Below are 16,776 nucleotides of genomic sequence, written 5' to 3'. Positions count from 1 at the left end.
GGATGGGTGGTATCGGGTGTTGGGACGGGGTGGTGTTAGAGGGCGCGGAAGCTAGTGGTATCGGTGGTTAGGGAGTGGTGGCCATGGGTTGTTGAAAAATTATAGGGGATGGGTCCGACTCCAAAAAACTGTAGGACATAGGTTTAGGTGTAAACGTCTTGGACAGTGGGAACTCAAGTTCATTGAAGGTGACGTGACGGGAAATACTAACTTTTCCAGTGGATAAATCCAGGCATCGGTACCCGCGATGATCCACAGGGTAGCCTAGAAAGACACATGGAGAGGAGCGGTGAGCAAGTTTGTGAGGGCGAGTGTCAGACTGGTTAGCGTAACAGGCACAACCAAACACCCGAAGTTGTTGATAGTCAGGGTTTTTGAGGTAGAGGGCTGCAGTGGGTGTTCGAAAACCAATGGGTTTGCAAGGAAGAATGTTATGAAGGTATACGGACGTGTGCAATGCCTCTACCCAATATTGTGGTGGTAGTGAGGCATGGGTGAGGAGAGAGAGCATGATTTCATTAAGACGACGAATCATGCGCTCAGCCGTCCCATTTTGTTGGGAGGTGTGAGGGCACGAGAAGCGGAATTGTAAGCCATGGGTCGAGGCGAATTGTTTGAATTGGGTGTTATCAAATTCTCCACCCATGTCACACTGGAAGCTCTTAATTTGGTGATGAAATTGGGTGGATATGTATTTGTAAAATTGGGTAAATTTGGTGTAGGTTTCGGACTTAAAATTCAAAGGAAATACCCAAGTAAAATGAGTATAATCGTCAATCACAACCAAATAATATTTATATCCCTGTTTGCTAAGTATAGGAGAGGTCCATAAATCACAATGAATAATATCAAATGGACAAACAGTGCAAGAAGTAGATAAATTAAAAGGCAAACGTTTATGCTTAGCAATTTGACAAGAGTCACAAAAAACTGAACGACTTTGTTTATCACAAGAAATAAATTTATTGGAATTCAAAAAATCTAGGACATGTAAACCAGGATGTCCAAGACGGTTGTGCCAGGAGCCTTGAGAACTGGTGGAAACAAAAGCAGAAGCATTAGGTACTTGGATAGCGGTTAGCGGGTAGAGATTACTGGTACTGACGTGGCGACTCAGGATAGTCCCACTCGGATAATCCTTCACAGAAAAAACAAAAGGATCAAAATCGACAGACACCCAATTATCACGAGTAAATTTTCGAACAGAAATGAAGTTCTTTATGATATTAGGTGTGTGAAGTATGTTTTTAAGGTGGAGTGGTTTAGAGGTGGTGGGTAGACTGGTGTGGCCTGATCCAACAACTGGTAACCGATGTCCATTTCCAACCAACACATTTTTAATAGATTGATTACAAGGGTGAGAAATCATACATGAGTCTCGGGTGAGGTAGTCTGATGCTCCAGTATCCATGAACCAACTAGGAGTTTCGGGTTCCAAAGCCATAGTGTTAAAAGCTTCTGCAAGTTCAGTAGGTTCCAAGGGGTTGACATCAGTCATATGGGCTTCAGGGGCGGACTGATTTGGTGCCGAAGAAGGTGGTTGTTGTGGTGCGGTCCAAGGTGAGACCCAACCCGGTTGGGTTGGGTAGGGGCACGGGGGTGGTGGGTTGGCTCAGAACGAGTTGGCCCAATACGGTGGTGGCATGGGGTAGTATTGCTGGTTCCACGAGTTCCTTGGCGGGTTCCGATTAGATGGGCCACGACTGCTGGACCCAGACCCAGAAGTGCCTGAACGATAGTGGGCTGGGCCAGAATTAATGGGGCTGTTAGTTGGGTTCTGGTTGTGGGTTGGGTTATCCCGGTGTGGACCGCTACGACGATTTTGGTTGAAACGGGTGGGACGGTTCGAGCCATAGTTCTGATTGCGAGTGGGCTGAGTATCACGAGGGGGACCATCACGGCTGGGAGTTGGGGCTACGGCTACATGTGGTTCCGAATTGGGACCAGTTCTGTCTCGAGCAGCCTGTCGTTCCATATCACCACGAAGCATCTCACGTGCCTCGTTTCAGGAGGGAAGTTCACGATTAATGATAGAACCGATGGTGTCATACTCCCGAGGCAGACCCCGAACAAGTTGCAGAACTAAAGTTTGTTCGTTAACCGGGCTGCCCACATCGTCTAACTGGGCTGCCAAATCCCGAAGGGTTTGGCAGTAGGCTTCCAACGAAGACATAGAACTGAGTTTCAGGTTCACAAACCGAGATTGAAGGGCGGCACAACGAGGACCTTTGTTGTTATGAAAGATGTTCTTGACCCGATTCCAAGCTTGGAGAGTCGTAGATGGTTCTTCAAGGACCCGAAGGAGATAGTTAGCGGATAACGTGTTGTATATCCACTGAAGTACGACAACATCAATCTTCATCCATTGAGCGTAGGTGGGATCGTCTTTAGACGGTGGTTCAGCGGTGATGTGGTCTAGGACCTCGTATCCGCGAGCATGAAGGTTAAAGAGCTTCACCCACGCGGAGTACGTGACCGTAGTACCATCCAGGACAGGGACCTTCTTGGTGATATCAGTAACAGTATAAACTGGATGTAAGGGAGCAGATTGTGTGGAGGTGTTGGTGGTGTCATGTTTGTCGCCCATAGTGAAGGGTCAACCGAACTGGACACAGGGTCGAAATTAAGGAAGAAGGTGGCCGGCGGCTTAAGGTCAAAACCCTAGAAACTAGATCGAGATCCGAAAAAAAACAAGGGGCTGCGGCTGCGGTTAGGTATAGAGCACAAGCTCTAATACCATGTAATCTTGAGAAATTCGATGATCATTCTCATTAATCAAAATGGTTTAAATACAAGAATACAAAGGCACAATAAGGAAACTACATCCCCGTAAATCAAGGAGAGAGATGTGCACAATAAATATAATAATATATTTCTGCTAATAGAAAGAGGTTTGATAAGGGTAACTTTATCATTTGATCTTTTAAGCATTTCAGTTCATCAAAATAAACTACAAACCTAACATCACACAAATGTTTAGTAGAATTACTTTCAATTTATTCAAATGCGAACTTTTGGTCACATTCCAGTTACTTTTATAACATTCTTCAAACCAAACGAACCCCATAGCACTGCGAATGGTGTGTTGACGTGTAATTGTGCTTGACCCAAACTAAAAAACCAAAGCGGAGAGATACAATATGTATGGATCAAGCTTCGGGATCTATTTATTTTGTTCATGATAGTAATCCACCATCTTGTGGATAAGCCTTTATATTTTTATTATCCTACATATCTAAGGTATACAAATGACTTTTTTCAATAAAAAAGATAACGTGCTATTTATTCGAATAAAAATTATAAGGTCATCTAGCAATCTTACACGTATTATACACGGAAAGAGTCTATTTTATATGAAAGAAACGAATCACAGAAAAGTTTTCTAAGGGCTTTTGAATGCTTAAAATGTGTTGGCTTATAATTGTTTAAGTGGTTATATAGGCTATAGTGGAATTAATCAAAGTGATTCTTAAGTACCACTTAAGAGTGTGGACCTATATGCTATCACTGGCCACAACAGAACTAAAGCTAATGTCCCATACACATATTCTTGTGTTCAAATCAAAACCATCAAAAATTTAAGAACCACTTTAATAATGTCATTTTGTTATATAACCTTTCCTAACATTGCATGGATTAAGGAGACTTTCACCCAATTTTCTCTGTTCGTCACGCGTCATAACAGATTTTCTATACGAATCCGAATTTTCTCTATAGCGAATTAAAAGCTTACGAAATCAACAAATCTTTTCGCTAAACCGTTCCCTACAACAATTTTCACCTCACAACATAGGAATGAAACATGACCTAAAGATGTAATGTTCATGTGTTTTGAAACGAGGGAAGTCAGATAGATGTTGCAATCTTTTCTCTTTGCTAAATATGTTTCTGGCTCTTCTTAGGCCATGTGTAGTTATAAAGCCCCTTTGTGGGCGTTATGCGACACATGTCGTGCCACGTCACACAGGGGCTTTATGGTGCGTTATATCACTAGACCCTGTAGTCATAAAGCCCCTACCTTATCATTATTAATTAATTAATAACCCCTTCAATTATATATACATATGTATGTATATATATGTGTGTGAGAGGGGGGAAAAGTTTGAAGATCCATAGCGCCGCTATATCCATCATGCCAGCAACATTTCAAAGCCTCATAGCGCCGCCCGTCATGGTGTGGCGGGCGCTATGGCCCAAAAAAACCCATCTCCGCGCCCCACTACACTGGACCTTAAGGTCTTTAATGAGAAAATTCTTCGATAGTAACTCTTAAAATATAAATATCCTAAGTAGCTTGTGAAAAAGAAAAATACACCTCTTATATATACTTGCAAATGATATTTTTAAGTCATCTTCTAATTCTCTTCAAGAGTTCTTAAGTTATATTTGTGATTTTGTCTTAGTCATAGCAATGTGATATATCAGATATAAAAAATATAGTAATGATTTTATTATAATATTTATCAACAGGTTTCTTAAGGACAGTGGCGGATCTTGCCCGTTGAACCTGCCAGGGCCGAAAGACACGGACACTAAAATTAGCACTACGGCCAAAAAACATGCCAGGGCCGAACATAGTATATATACAAAATTTCGATCGAAATGCGGAAAATTAACACTACGGCCGAAAAACTTGCCAGGGCCGTGGCCCTGCCACGGCTCCACTAAGATCCGCCCCTGCTTAAGGAGCACTTATTTATATAAAATAGTGTCAGAAAGTTAATTCTATTTGAAAAAACAGAAGCGTCGATTTAACATGTCTAGAGCCGATTTCGTATATTTCCAGCATAAAACTCGCTTATGAATCAAATAGTGGTTTTCAAATCGATTTCTTAAGGAGCACTTATTTAATCAACTGAAGTTTTATATAAATTAAATTTGAAGTTGTATAACGCTTCGCTTGCGGTATGCTCATATAATGTATATATATGTGTGGGTGTTCGGAGGCAAAAGTGAAAGTGCTCTAATTTTAACGTTATTTTACTAATTTCGTGAAAATAACGTTAAAAGAGAGGATGTTTAATCATGCATCATGTGGTGGCATTGATAGCCGAAAAACAAAGGGTACATGCACTAATCGGCGTTTGTCTCAATTGCTGAGTATTATGTGCCTTATGTCCAAGGCTTGATACAAAACCACTATCGAGCCGGGGGTCTCACCGGAAGCTGACTCTCTATTCCTACAAGGTAGAGGTAAGGCTGTCTACATCTTACCCTCCTCAGACCCTACCTTAGCTTTGCTATTGGTGGGCTATACTGAGTATGATGATAATAAACTTTAAAGTTGTATGAAGTTTTATATAAAATAACTTTGAAGTTGTATATAAGAAATTTATTTTAATCTAAATTTACACTTCGCTTTAAGACGACGCTTAGTATTAATTTTGTTACGTATGATACAAGTCCTTTATGCAATAGTTTCTAAGTCACCCTCAATAATTATTATTATTATTATTATTATTATTATTAATGATATTTAATAAGGTTTGACTAGATTTAAGTATACATTTACTATTTATATTTTTGTAACTAAATACTATTTAAATTAAATATTATCTTGTTTAAATACTTAAGAATATAATTACTAAATATTACATAATAATAATAATACCCAAATATAATCTGTGTTTAAACTATATCGCCAGGTTGGATTAGATTGATCTCCAAAAGAGCCTTAGTGACATGTTTTGTATCGCACGGGTCAATGAACATGAAGAAGTAATAAATAAGTTTAAATTACCAACCTATATTGTTTGGTTATATAAGATCTGCTGATTATGAAAGTCAAAACTTAAGGAAACTATCTTCCATGCTTGATGGAATAAGTTGAAGTAGAATCCTTGATCCAGAAGTTTTCTCCCTTAAAGGCTTCCCAAAACAATTGCTCAAACTACCACTGATACAAAACTGATGCTTTCAAGATTAAAAAAATAGAAGAACAAATGATGGAATATCAAAGTGTTGGTCAACAAGTCAACAGAAGTCAAAACTGAAGACTAGAAGATCAAGTAAACAAGTCAAAGACAAGAAGTTCCGGATTACTAGAAGTATTGGTTCACACCAGCAGGTTTAGAGAATCCAGTTGTTTTCTCTTATTTAAACTAGAAGCAATAGTCTAATGTAATAGTGTAACTATCTAGCAGTTTTACTACTGCTTTCAGTTACATCGTATAATGAATTGTTAGGAGTCGCTTTCATGATGACATCACCAGCAGTTCTCTCCTCCTATAAATATAGTTCTTCTTATTCATTGAAATTTAACACTAACGCTCTGTTCCCGAGTTAACTTAACGAGGGATAAGAAAAGAAAACAAAAGTGAGAAAGGAAAGGACGAGAAAGGAAAATAAAAGATGACTTTCCCACCATTTCCTCCCAAATCGGAAGGAAAGAAAAATTAAAGAATTTAGCCTAGCTTTCCCGTCATTTCCTTTCTTTTCCTTCCTTAAATGAAACTCGGGAACACGACATGTTTTATTTTCTTTTCTTTTCCTTCCTTAAATGAAACTCTGGAACACAAAATATTTTTACTTTCTCTTTGTTTCCTTTCCTTTCCTTCCGTTAGTAAACTCTGGAACACAGTGTAAGAGCCAATTGGCATAAGAACTTAGTGAGAGACAGTTCACCTGTGAGGGGGAGTATTCTGTACCTTGTGATTGTATTGAAGCATTTGAATATGACAGAATCATTGTGTAATTATTCCCAAATCTAATAGTGTTGATGTGTTTGTATAATCTGTTTTGATTAAGTTTCTATATTTGTTTAGAGTTAACTGCTATTTTCGTCCCCGTGGTTTGTCCACTTATGCCAGTTCAGACCAAATTTCAAATTTGTACCATTTCCATCCCTCACATTCTTGAAACATGTCAGTTCCGTCCAAAAAATGGCAGTTCTTGTTTAACTGTTTAATAAAAAACACACACTACACACTCCCTCAGATCCGACATATATGTAAAAGATAACGTGGAAGTAATATACTCTTTATTAAAAAATAGTAAAACATTCCGATTTATAATATATATTAATTAATTAACTACATATTATTTATCAAATTTTAGTTGTGAGACATTTTTACTATTTAATTTTTGTATATTTTTCATTCTTAGACCACCCGTAGTGGGGCGTGGTTTTTAAAAATTTTTCAAAAAAAACGCTGGATAACGCCCCGTCCCCCATTACACCAGACGTTTCCGGGCGTTTTTTCGAAAAAAAATTCGTTTGGCGTTTTAACTAAAACGCTGAAATTGTATTGGGGTGCGAGATTGGACCGTTGCCAAACGGTCAAATGTATTTAATTTTTTTTAATTCAAAAATTTACCCACTATATATATATCAACCCACTTTCTCCTATTTTTTTATAAAAAAACTCTTACATTCTCTCCTATTTTCTCTTATTTTTTATAAAAAAAACCCACTTTCCCCTATTTTTTATACAATCATGCATCCATTCCGACCCCCTTTTGGTGTCCCCGCAAGACCCACGAACCCGAACACAACCCAACCGCAAACCCGTATAACCTTCAAGACATGAACCCGAGCTTTTTAACGTACGCGGCTTACTTGAGTGGCGCCACTCCGTTTGTGCCTCCCACTTTCGGCTATGGTCAAGCCGGTGGGTCGCAACCGTCACAACAACAAGCCGAATCCGAACCCGATGTCGATGTCGTGCCGGAGACGCAACCCGAATCGGTGCAAGAGAAATCGAAACGCGGCAGAAGGTCGCATTAGAAGAAGGAAAAGGACGAACCTCGACGTACAAAAAATACCATTAAATGGACGAAGGAAGAGGAATTCACGTTGACTCGGGCGTGGCTCGACATTTCGGAGGACGAAGAAACCGGTAACTCTTATATTTTTTTTTTTACATATTTTTTACTTTTATTTTTAACATACAACTTATATTTTTACTTTTTTTTTAATTTGTAGTAAACTTTCAAACGGGACCCGTTTTTGGGATAGGGTTCGTGCACTCTTTTTTAGCACGTGGGGTCAAGGCGAACATTGGGACAAAGATTCCATTTGTAGCAAATGGACCGACATCAACAACAAGTCTCACGCGTTCCAAGAAGTTTAGCAACGTAACTATGATACTCGCCCGAGCGGTGAAAGTGACGTCGGGGTTTTAACGAGGACTTTGGAGGAGTTCGAGAGGACGAAATGCCCTTTCACGTACTATAAGTGTTGGGATCTACTACGAAAAAGTCCAAAGTGGGCGCTAGTTAATCCAATGACGTCTAGTAGTAGACGTCGAGCTAAAAGGTCAAAAACATCATCCTCCGTTGATCCTTCAACTCCGACATCGGATGCCCGCAATGTCGATTTAAATGAGGTGGTGGACGTTGACGAAGAACTTCAAGAAGAGTTGACCCGACCGCAAGGTAGAAGAAAGGATAAGCGAACCGGGAAAAAACGGTCGAGTCGTCTTCGGATCTCGAGTTAAAGGAAGATTTCGAGGAGATGAACCGTCGTCTCCAAGACATTCGCGGCCTCGGCCACCAACGTTATGAGGTTATGAAAGAACGAGTGGCCGAAACAAAAAAGTTTAACGAGATGCAAGAGGCGAGGCAAATGGAAAAGGACATTGAGTTTTTGTCCAAACCTATCGACCACCTCCAAGGCGATGCGTTGATACTTGCGCAAATGCGTCGTCAAAAAATTCGAGAAAAATATGGACTCTAGATCATCCTTTTTTTTTTAACTTTATTTTTTTTAGGTTTTTTTATTTTCTGTTTTTTATTTCGTTTTTATTTTTCAAGTAGTGTAATTTTTATTTTAGATTAATGAAGCTTTTTATGTTTTAAATTAAAAAAAATAATTGGGAAATGATTACATAGGCGTTATTGGAATAATGGCCCACTACACCACTTTATGCTATAATGCCCCATGCTGACTGGGATGACACGTGTCGAATAATGCCCCATGGTGGGGGCATTATTTTGATTTACCACTACACATGGTCTTATGCTTTTGATTTTCTACCACATTGGCACAAACTATTTTTCATCTTTGACCCTAACAATTTTTTTACTTTCAAGTTTCAACTTTGGTCTTATATACTTTTCATCTTTTACAAATTTATTGTTTTACGTTTCAATCTAAATTTTACGAGTTAACACGTTGCAACACGCATTTGTAGTTCAACGTTCTTATGTGTTTTACGGTTTAATGTTATTCTAATTTCATTGTTGAAAATAGTTATTTGTATGTAAAACTGACACGCTATTCATAAAATCAAAATATCCTACCCACACACCATTGTTAATAAACAATTTATGATTGTTAAAGGACTACCAAGGGTAATTAACTAAATACACAACACAATGATCTAAATGATGTAACATTCCTTTGTATAAAATAAACATTAAAAAAAGTATTTTCTTCTAACTTTCATACCTAATTATTTTCTTTACAATAATAACAAAAATAAAAAATTGAACTTTGTACAAATAATTAATTTAATAACCTGCATAAAGAGAAATTAATTTCCTCCAAGTGCCTAAATATAAAAATATTAGGGTGAAGGGGGTGCTCACCTAATAGGTGAGTCCCCTCTCTTACGCCAAACCAATCCCCGTGTGCCACGTCAACTCCCCTCTTAAACTCCCCTAACACCCCCATTTGATGGCGCCACTCCCCTCTTAACTCCCCTTATTTTTTTATTCAAAAAAAAAAAAAAAACAAAGAAAATCTATGATTGGTTGATGCTCAGCTGGCCCACCAAACTTCCCCCCTCCTCCATCGGTGAGTCCATGCCCATCTTCACCCCCGATTCGGGACCCTGCGGGGATGGCGGCGGTGTTCCCGATCGGGGAAATGGTTCACCGATCACTTCACCGATTGCGCCCCGTTCACCCTTAGAACCAAAAGATCCTCCAAACTCATTGGAGAATAAACACACAGTAGCCTTTTTCTCCAACAAGAACCAGGGTTTTAGTGAGAGAAAAAAAACAGAGTCACTTTGTGTTTTTGTGTGAAAAATAAAGAGGACAAAAAGGGGAGCTTCCATCAATCATAGCAAAGCTGCTAAAATCATGTTACCTGCTCCTATGTGATGGGTATCTGTCAATTTCCCTTTTTTAAGTAACAAAAATTTACCTTTCTGATTTGGGTATTTTCTTTCTTCTGTTCTTCATCATTTCTTGATTGTTAAAGACTTAAAGTTGAGATCTTGATTGAATCAAGATTAGGGTTTTAAGTGGGTGACAGTAAATAAGTAATGGGTAATGTTAGTGTCAGAGAACAAGCAAAGGGTAAACAGTTTGATCAAGATGAGTGCTTCATGGAATGTGGTCATGCTCAGGCGCATGTTAGTGATAGAAACAGCAGCAGCAGCTATCCTGCGCATATGCTTCCCCACCATAGGGCTTCAGCTTCTCACACGCCTCAGGTAACTCAAACAGTCAAACTATTATATATATACACATATAGACATATTATATATAGTATCCTCAAGATTCAGTCTTGTGTTGGTTTGGTTTGGTTTTTATGGGTCCCACTTATGGTTTAATAATTTTAGATTGTGCAGGTTCAAAGAGATGAATATAAATCTGTGAATCAAGAAAAGAGTATGCCAGTGGTGATAAGATGGATTCATGGTGGCACAGAAATTGCAATTGAGGGGTCATGGGATAACTGGAGGACAAGGTTTGTTCATAAAGTATTTATATATTATTGCTATGGTTTTGTGCTTTCTTGATCATATTTTGTGTTGATCAGGGAGTTATTAGAGTGTTCGGGCAGCGATTTCTTTATCGTTAAGGTGTTAAACGTTGGCGTTTACCATTATCGATTTGTTGTTGATGGGCGGTGGACTTATGCTTCTGATTTACCACATGAACTTGATGATATAGGGAATGTTTTTAACATTTTGGACTTGAAGGTATGTTGCATTCTTGTCATGTTTCTTTGTATTGATTCATTTTTGCATAATTTGAAGTTGTGTTATAAACTTGAATTACATAACTATGAGAATCACATAGATACTTATGCCTATTGTTTTAAATATGGATCTTTCTAGAAATAGTGGGTTTAGAAAGTTTAAGAGTGTTTTCATGTGGGTGAATTGTGACTAAAAGTAGGTAGGGGTGTTCACGGTTTGGTTCGAAATTGTGAAACCGTTCAAACTGGTTATCAGTTTAGTTTTGCGGTCGGTTTTTTATCTAAAATTTTGGTCGGTCGATTTCAAAAATTGCAAACCATAGTGAACGGTTTGGTTTGTGGTTTATACCTAAAACCAACCGTATAAAACCGGACTGGACCGTAAAGTTTAAGTAGATTTTTTAAATATTTCATGCAGTGGCGGACCCATGATTTTTTCATGGAGGTGCGGAATATTTTTAAAGATTTTAGGCCCTTAGGTATATGAAAAAAATTTCGGTTCATATCGGGTCAGTTCGGGTCGGGTCATGCAAAATAAAAGAATATCAAGCTAAAATTTATATAATCATCAAAAACACGTCAAACGTCGTTACAAATATATTTAAAATGTCGCCCTACGAGTTTTTATTTTTTAAAATCTATACAAACATCATTTAGAGCTAATGGTCTAAGCAAATCTTTCTCTATATAACATATACAACTAATTTTTAACACTAAACACTTAAACAATCATCACCGAACTTCATAATTTTTTATTTTAAAATCAAGCCCTAGTTTAATTGTTTATTCCTTGTAACTAACCATTTAAACACACTAAACTTTAACTAAAACAACAAAATCAGCCAACTAAAGTTTCAAAAAACAACAAAACAACTAAAATTTTGAACAATTTTATTTCTCCTAAAAATAAAAAAAAAACAAGAAAACAACAAAATAATTGAACCATACTCGAAAAAAGTGATGAAGATGCTGTTTTCATGAGTGTAGTGGCCATAATTTACTATTCTCCGGCGGAATCCGAAGTTGTTGCTGCTGCCTGATGAAGACCTGTTGTGCGCTGTTGTTGGTGTCATGGGCCTGGGATCACAAAACAAAGAGCGGGACGTGAGAAGGGGAAAGGGTGGTGGGTTGGGTTATTATATTTTAGTTCAAATTTTATTATTTTGAAAGATTCCAACTCGTATGTTGTTTGGATAGTTAATTCAAGACAATAACATAACGTTCATACTATTTTGAAAGTTAACATGTATTAACAAACTCTTGATAACAAACCAGAAGTTGAACCATTTTAGTTTTGGTTAATCGGTTTGCGTTATTTGGGATTTTGTGTTAAGGAAATGAACATGTTCACAAATACAAATAAAATCAGCGAAGGCGGCATAGGCTAGAGGTGGATGGCGGAGGGAGCAGTGCGGGAACGTGAAGCCCTAATCGTCGGACGGGGGTCAATAGTATTCATCGATGTGAATAATGAGAAGGAGAGGGAACGGTACATAAACATGGTGGGGATATGGTTTCCTATTTTATTTGTTATGGTAATAAATAAATAAGAATTAAAGAATATAAAACATTTAGATACAATAAATAAATGAACGAGTAAATTGCGTTTTCGGCCCTTGTGGTTATATCACTTTTACTATATTAGCCCAAAATAAGAATTTTAAACATATATGCCCCCAAATAGTTTCTATAACTAACCATTTTGGCCCATAAGTCTAGAGATCATGGGGCCAAAATGGTTAGTTATGGAGACCATAGAGGCTAAAATGGTTAGACTTAGGGGCTAAAATAGTTAGTTATAGAGACCATGGGGGCAGATATGTTAAAAATTCTTATTTTAGGCTAATATAGTAAAAGTGATATAACCACAGGGGCCAAAAACGTAATTTACTCATAAATGAACATAAATATATAAAGAACAACATAAAGAAACGTAAATGAATGAACGCTCAAGAATGCATAACCGAATGTTCACGAACAAAATTGAACGAATAAGACCTTTATTCATGTTCTCGTTTAGTTAAGTAATCGAACAAAATTTCTTGTACATGTTCGTCCAGTTACTAAACGAACGAACGTAAACGAACTTCCCGCCAAACGGTTCATAAACTATTCGCTAGACGTTCGGTTTATTTGCAGCGCTATGAGAACCTAAATGTAGCCATGAATCATTATACATATACAAATTTTAGTTTTAATTGAACTTGAAACTCAATAATTAAGAAATCATATTTAACTACATACTTCTAAGAACACCTTAATTGATATTCTATAAATCTTCTTCGGTTATCCATATATGTATCATACATGCAATGGGTATGATATTGCTCACCCATTTTTGCCTACCCGTGCCGTGTTATGCCCCCCTTAAGAAAATTATGTATCCGCCACTGCTTACAAGTCACGAGAAAGTAATTGGATGTGACAACACAAATGAAGTCCGCTATCTTAATATGTAAACTCTGCTTATAATTGGTTTTGTATTGTATTGTATTGAAGAAAATGAAGTCCGCTATCTTGATGAACAAAATGCCTCATTATTTAGAAAAAAAAAAATATGGATCTTTTGTTCAAAGTTTCGGTTTTTTGACATTTCAGGAAAGTTACTCCGAAAATGGGGGACGAGATGAAGAACCGGAATGCCCTTCTTCCCCGGTATCAAGCTACAACAATGCCGGCTTCACATTACAAGATTTTGGCGAGAAACTGCCCGAACTGCCCCCGTTGCTACAACAAATGCCTCTAAATCAACCATCTTCATCCAAGAACTTCCAACAGGCTCTTCACAAGCCATTACCAGCCAATTTGAACCATTTATATGTTAAGAGAGACGGTAGCAATCAACCTGTTGTTGCGCTGAGTTCATCGCAGCGATTTCGCTCCAAATTTGTAACAACGGTGCTTTACAAGCCATTCAAGAAAGTAAGAAAGTGATTTTTTTTTTATTTTCTTTCTTTTTTGTTTGTTTTATTTGGGGTTTACAAACCAGAAACTACATATTGGAGGCATTGAGTTTTATAGTTTAGGAAAAAAGGCAGAATCTTGATTTATAAAGAATTTTATGTCGTTTACATTCAATATGTGCTTTGTCATGTGACAAAACTGCGAAAGGATCGAGTAACCCGCAGCTGGGGATGGGCAAAACCCGTCCGGAATCTCAAAAGCAAACAACCTGGACCGTTGTAAATGGGCCGGGTTGTAAAATTTGAAACAACCCTTATTTGGTTTGGTTTATAATCAAATTTTCTTTTCTTTTTGAAGAGGTATGGTCCCAATTCCCTGCCCACATGGCAGGGACCACACCACTTTTTGTGCACACAAGGCACCCATGTCACCAGGACCTTCTAGAAGCTTCCAGAAGACATCTAGGCGGTTCATAGCTGGCATCAAAGATGCTTTGCCCAACATAAAGGACAACACGTGTCACCATTAAGAGAAGGCCACATAGGCCTGCGACGATCCAGGGAGCAAGTCTGACGCAACCAGTACGAGGTATCCAGCGTAAGCAAATAGAAGGACGCCACGTGTACCACTACACCCTTCGCGACAGAGCAGACCAAGAGGATATTCCTTTTGGTCGGACAGCTGGCGCACACCCACATCTGGCACAGCTGCTTCCTCCTTCTTCACCATCCGGCTATAAATAGGACCCTTCATCATTCAGGTTAAGGATCTTGGCTCTCTTTACTCACTCTATACACACACTGTTTTATTCATCTCAGAGCAGTACTTATTCTCACGCCGGAGCCTGGTTAAGAGGGAAAACCCCATTTTCCCCTCTTAACGAGACTAACGGTGTTTACTGTTTTGCAGATCTCAGGCCTTTGATACGAGCAAGAGAAGAGGTTGAACCCCATAAGTGAAACGACCCTCTTGGTTATCTTTGGTGTTAACCATTGTTTCAACATTGGCGCCATCCGCTTTTTTGCAAGACCACTCTCACCTCTTTTTCTCTTTTAGAAACACTCGTGAAAATGGCAGACCAAAATCATTCACACCCAGCTGACGGAGAAATCTCTTCTTTTGAACTCGTTTCGGACACGGCACACGTCCAACGCGGTCAAAGGAACGAGACCATCCAGGAAGGTCAGCTGAACAACGAGTTTCCGTCCATTTTTGGAAGTGCGTCCAGGGCTGCTAGCCAGACCACAACTGGACCCATTTTCCAAACACCAACAAGAATCATTACTCAAACCACAAACGGGGCTGCTCTCCAACCTCCAACGGGGATGTTACATCAAACCCCACCGCCGATGCAGACTGTAAGCCATGGGCCAGGCCCTTCGGTGCCATCGGAACAAGCACAACTCAACTATTCTGCACTTTTAGGGCTACCCGAAGGAAAAACTCTGGCTTCCTAGTATGCCGAACAGATGGCGTCTATAAACCTCGTTTATACGCAGCTCAACGCACAACAAGCCTTGCTCCAAGCACAGGCTAACCAATCAGCGTTCGTAACTCCACAACCAAGGTCTCTGAGTACACACACGGCTCAGCAGACAAACGCGTGGAACTTACGACCAGAAAGAGAACCAGTGCAACAGGTCAGAAGACCCAGCATACAAGACACGCGCGATACCTATGCGGAAACAGAGAGCAACTTCGTCCAAACTTCCAATCAACAACGAAGGCCGATCCAAACCCGTTTGGGCGCACGCAACATGAATACAGAATGGGAAGAGGAGGAAGACGACCCAACGTACAAGGCAGAATCCACGGTGTTTAGCAGACTTCCTCCAGAACACGAGGCTTACAAACCAACCAAGCGCGCGGGGTACAACCCCAAAGCAGAGCATGACTTCACTTTGAGCTATCGTCCTGAGGACATGGCTGAAAATTCAAAATTCATTCCAGAAATCGCGTGCGCAGCCATCGACAAAACAAAGTTACCACACAACGTAGGTAAATACAATGGGTTGACGGACCCAGACGATCACCTTCAGGTATTTAAAGGTGCGGGAGCAACAGGCGGATGGAACTTACCAACATGGTGCCACCTGTTTGCTCAGACATTCGTCGGCGCGGCGCGCATTTGGTTCGACAACCTACCGGCTGGCAAAATCAAATCGTGGGTCGACTTCCGAGAGAAGTTCTTGGCACACTTCTCTCAGCAACGAAGACAAGCAAGAGATTCAGGTGATTGTCTGAACATATGGAGAAAAGATTATGAAAGCGTAGAAGATTTCATTACAAGGTATAACAAAGAATGTCTAGAGATCGGAGACATACCAGAAAAAATGATGCGTGCACACTTCATGAGAGCAGTCAAGTGCGATGATCTGGTTAAAAGAATCAAAGGGCGAGATGGAGGACCCAAAGACTGGGAAACCTTCATTGAAGCAGCCAAGACCATTGCGCAGACGGATAGGCAACTGACCGGTGACGATCACCGTCAGCGCGCACACAACCATCATGATCGAAACAACAGAAGGGGCAGAAATCAACCCTGGAGGGCCTCTGGGAACAGAGAAAGAAGCCCCCCACGGGACGACGCACGCCATACGATCAATCAGATAGCCCATCGAAAAGAAGTAAAGCGCGAAAATAGAGAAAAGCAGTGGACTCCACTAACCAAAACACCTTCTGAAGTCTTAGCTACAGAGAACCATCAATTCAAACCACCCTTGCAGATGCGCAACAAAAGGGGTCAGGACCCAAATCTCTTATGTGAATTCCACAAAGACACGGGCCACTTGACCGATGATTGCTTCAGCTTAAAACAAGAAATCAAAAGAGCTCTAAGAGACGGGAAGCTCGGTCACTTAGTCAAAGGAGGAAAGCGCGATTACCGCCAGATACAACGAAGAGATGAAGGTCCAGACAACAAGAAGCTCAGAAAGCTAGAAACTCATATGGTGCAAGGAGGACCACGGCGACCAAGAAAAAACTACAACAAACGC

At 39.6% G+C, this 16,776-nt stretch overlaps 2 protein-coding genes across 4 annotated transcripts; one reads left to right on the top strand and one right to left on the bottom strand.

The window, feature by feature from the left end:
• Window positions 1-2,005: 2,005 nt before the first annotated feature.
• Window positions 2,006-2,587, bottom strand: LOC110931999. Its single transcript, XM_022175367.1, has one exon. The coding sequence runs from the start codon at window positions 2,585-2,587 to the stop codon at window positions 2,006-2,008; it is 582 nt and encodes a 193-aa protein (XP_022031059.1).
• Window positions 2,588-9,773: 7,186 nt separating this feature from the next.
• LOC110929582 (SNF1-related protein kinase regulatory subunit beta-2) lies at window positions 9,774-13,954 on the top strand. 3 transcript variants are annotated; one of them, XM_022172736.2, is made up of 5 exons: window positions 9,885-10,053; window positions 10,151-10,385; window positions 10,515-10,642; window positions 10,715-10,877; window positions 13,475-13,954. In XM_022172736.2, exons 2-5 carry the CDS (start codon window positions 10,215-10,217, stop codon window positions 13,808-13,810), a joined length of 798 nt encoding a protein of 265 aa, XP_022028428.1. In that variant the 5' UTR covers window positions 9,885-10,053; window positions 10,151-10,214; the 3' UTR covers window positions 13,811-13,954. The 3 variants fall into 3 exon arrangements, with proteins under 3 accessions (XP_035844327.1, XP_022028428.1, XP_022028429.1); XM_035988434.1 differs by having other exon boundaries at window positions 9,774-10,385; XM_022172737.2 differs by having other exon boundaries at window positions 9,886-10,385; window positions 10,524-10,642.
• The last annotated feature ends 2,822 nt before the right edge of the window (window positions 13,955-16,776 follow it).

Source organism: Helianthus annuus, chromosome 3 (assembly GCF_002127325.2).
Source record: "Helianthus annuus cultivar XRQ/B chromosome 3, HanXRQr2.0-SUNRISE, whole genome shotgun sequence".
Taxonomy (NCBI): Eukaryota; Viridiplantae; Streptophyta; class Magnoliopsida; order Asterales; family Asteraceae; genus Helianthus; species Helianthus annuus.
The sequence above is the reverse complement of the archived record's forward strand: the minus strand, read 5'-3'. Positions and strand labels throughout refer to the sequence as shown.

Bases quoted from the DNA above. Each gene is read 5' to 3' on its own strand.
- LOC110931999 (XM_022175367.1), bottom strand. From the start codon at position 2,587: ATGGGCGACAAACATGACACCACCAACACCTCCACACAATCTGCTCCC.
- LOC110929582 (XM_035988434.1), top strand. From the start codon at position 10,215: ATGGGTAATGTTAGTGTCAGAGAACAAGCAAAGGGTAAACAGTTTGAT. The intron at 10,386-10,514 runs GTAACTCAAACA...TAATAATTTTAG, and splicing joins CAGCTTCTCACACGCCTCAG to ATTGTGCAGGTTCAAAGAGA. The intron at 10,643-10,714 runs GTTTGTTCATAA...TGTGTTGATCAG, and splicing joins TGGGATAACTGGAGGACAAG to GGAGTTATTAGAGTGTTCGG.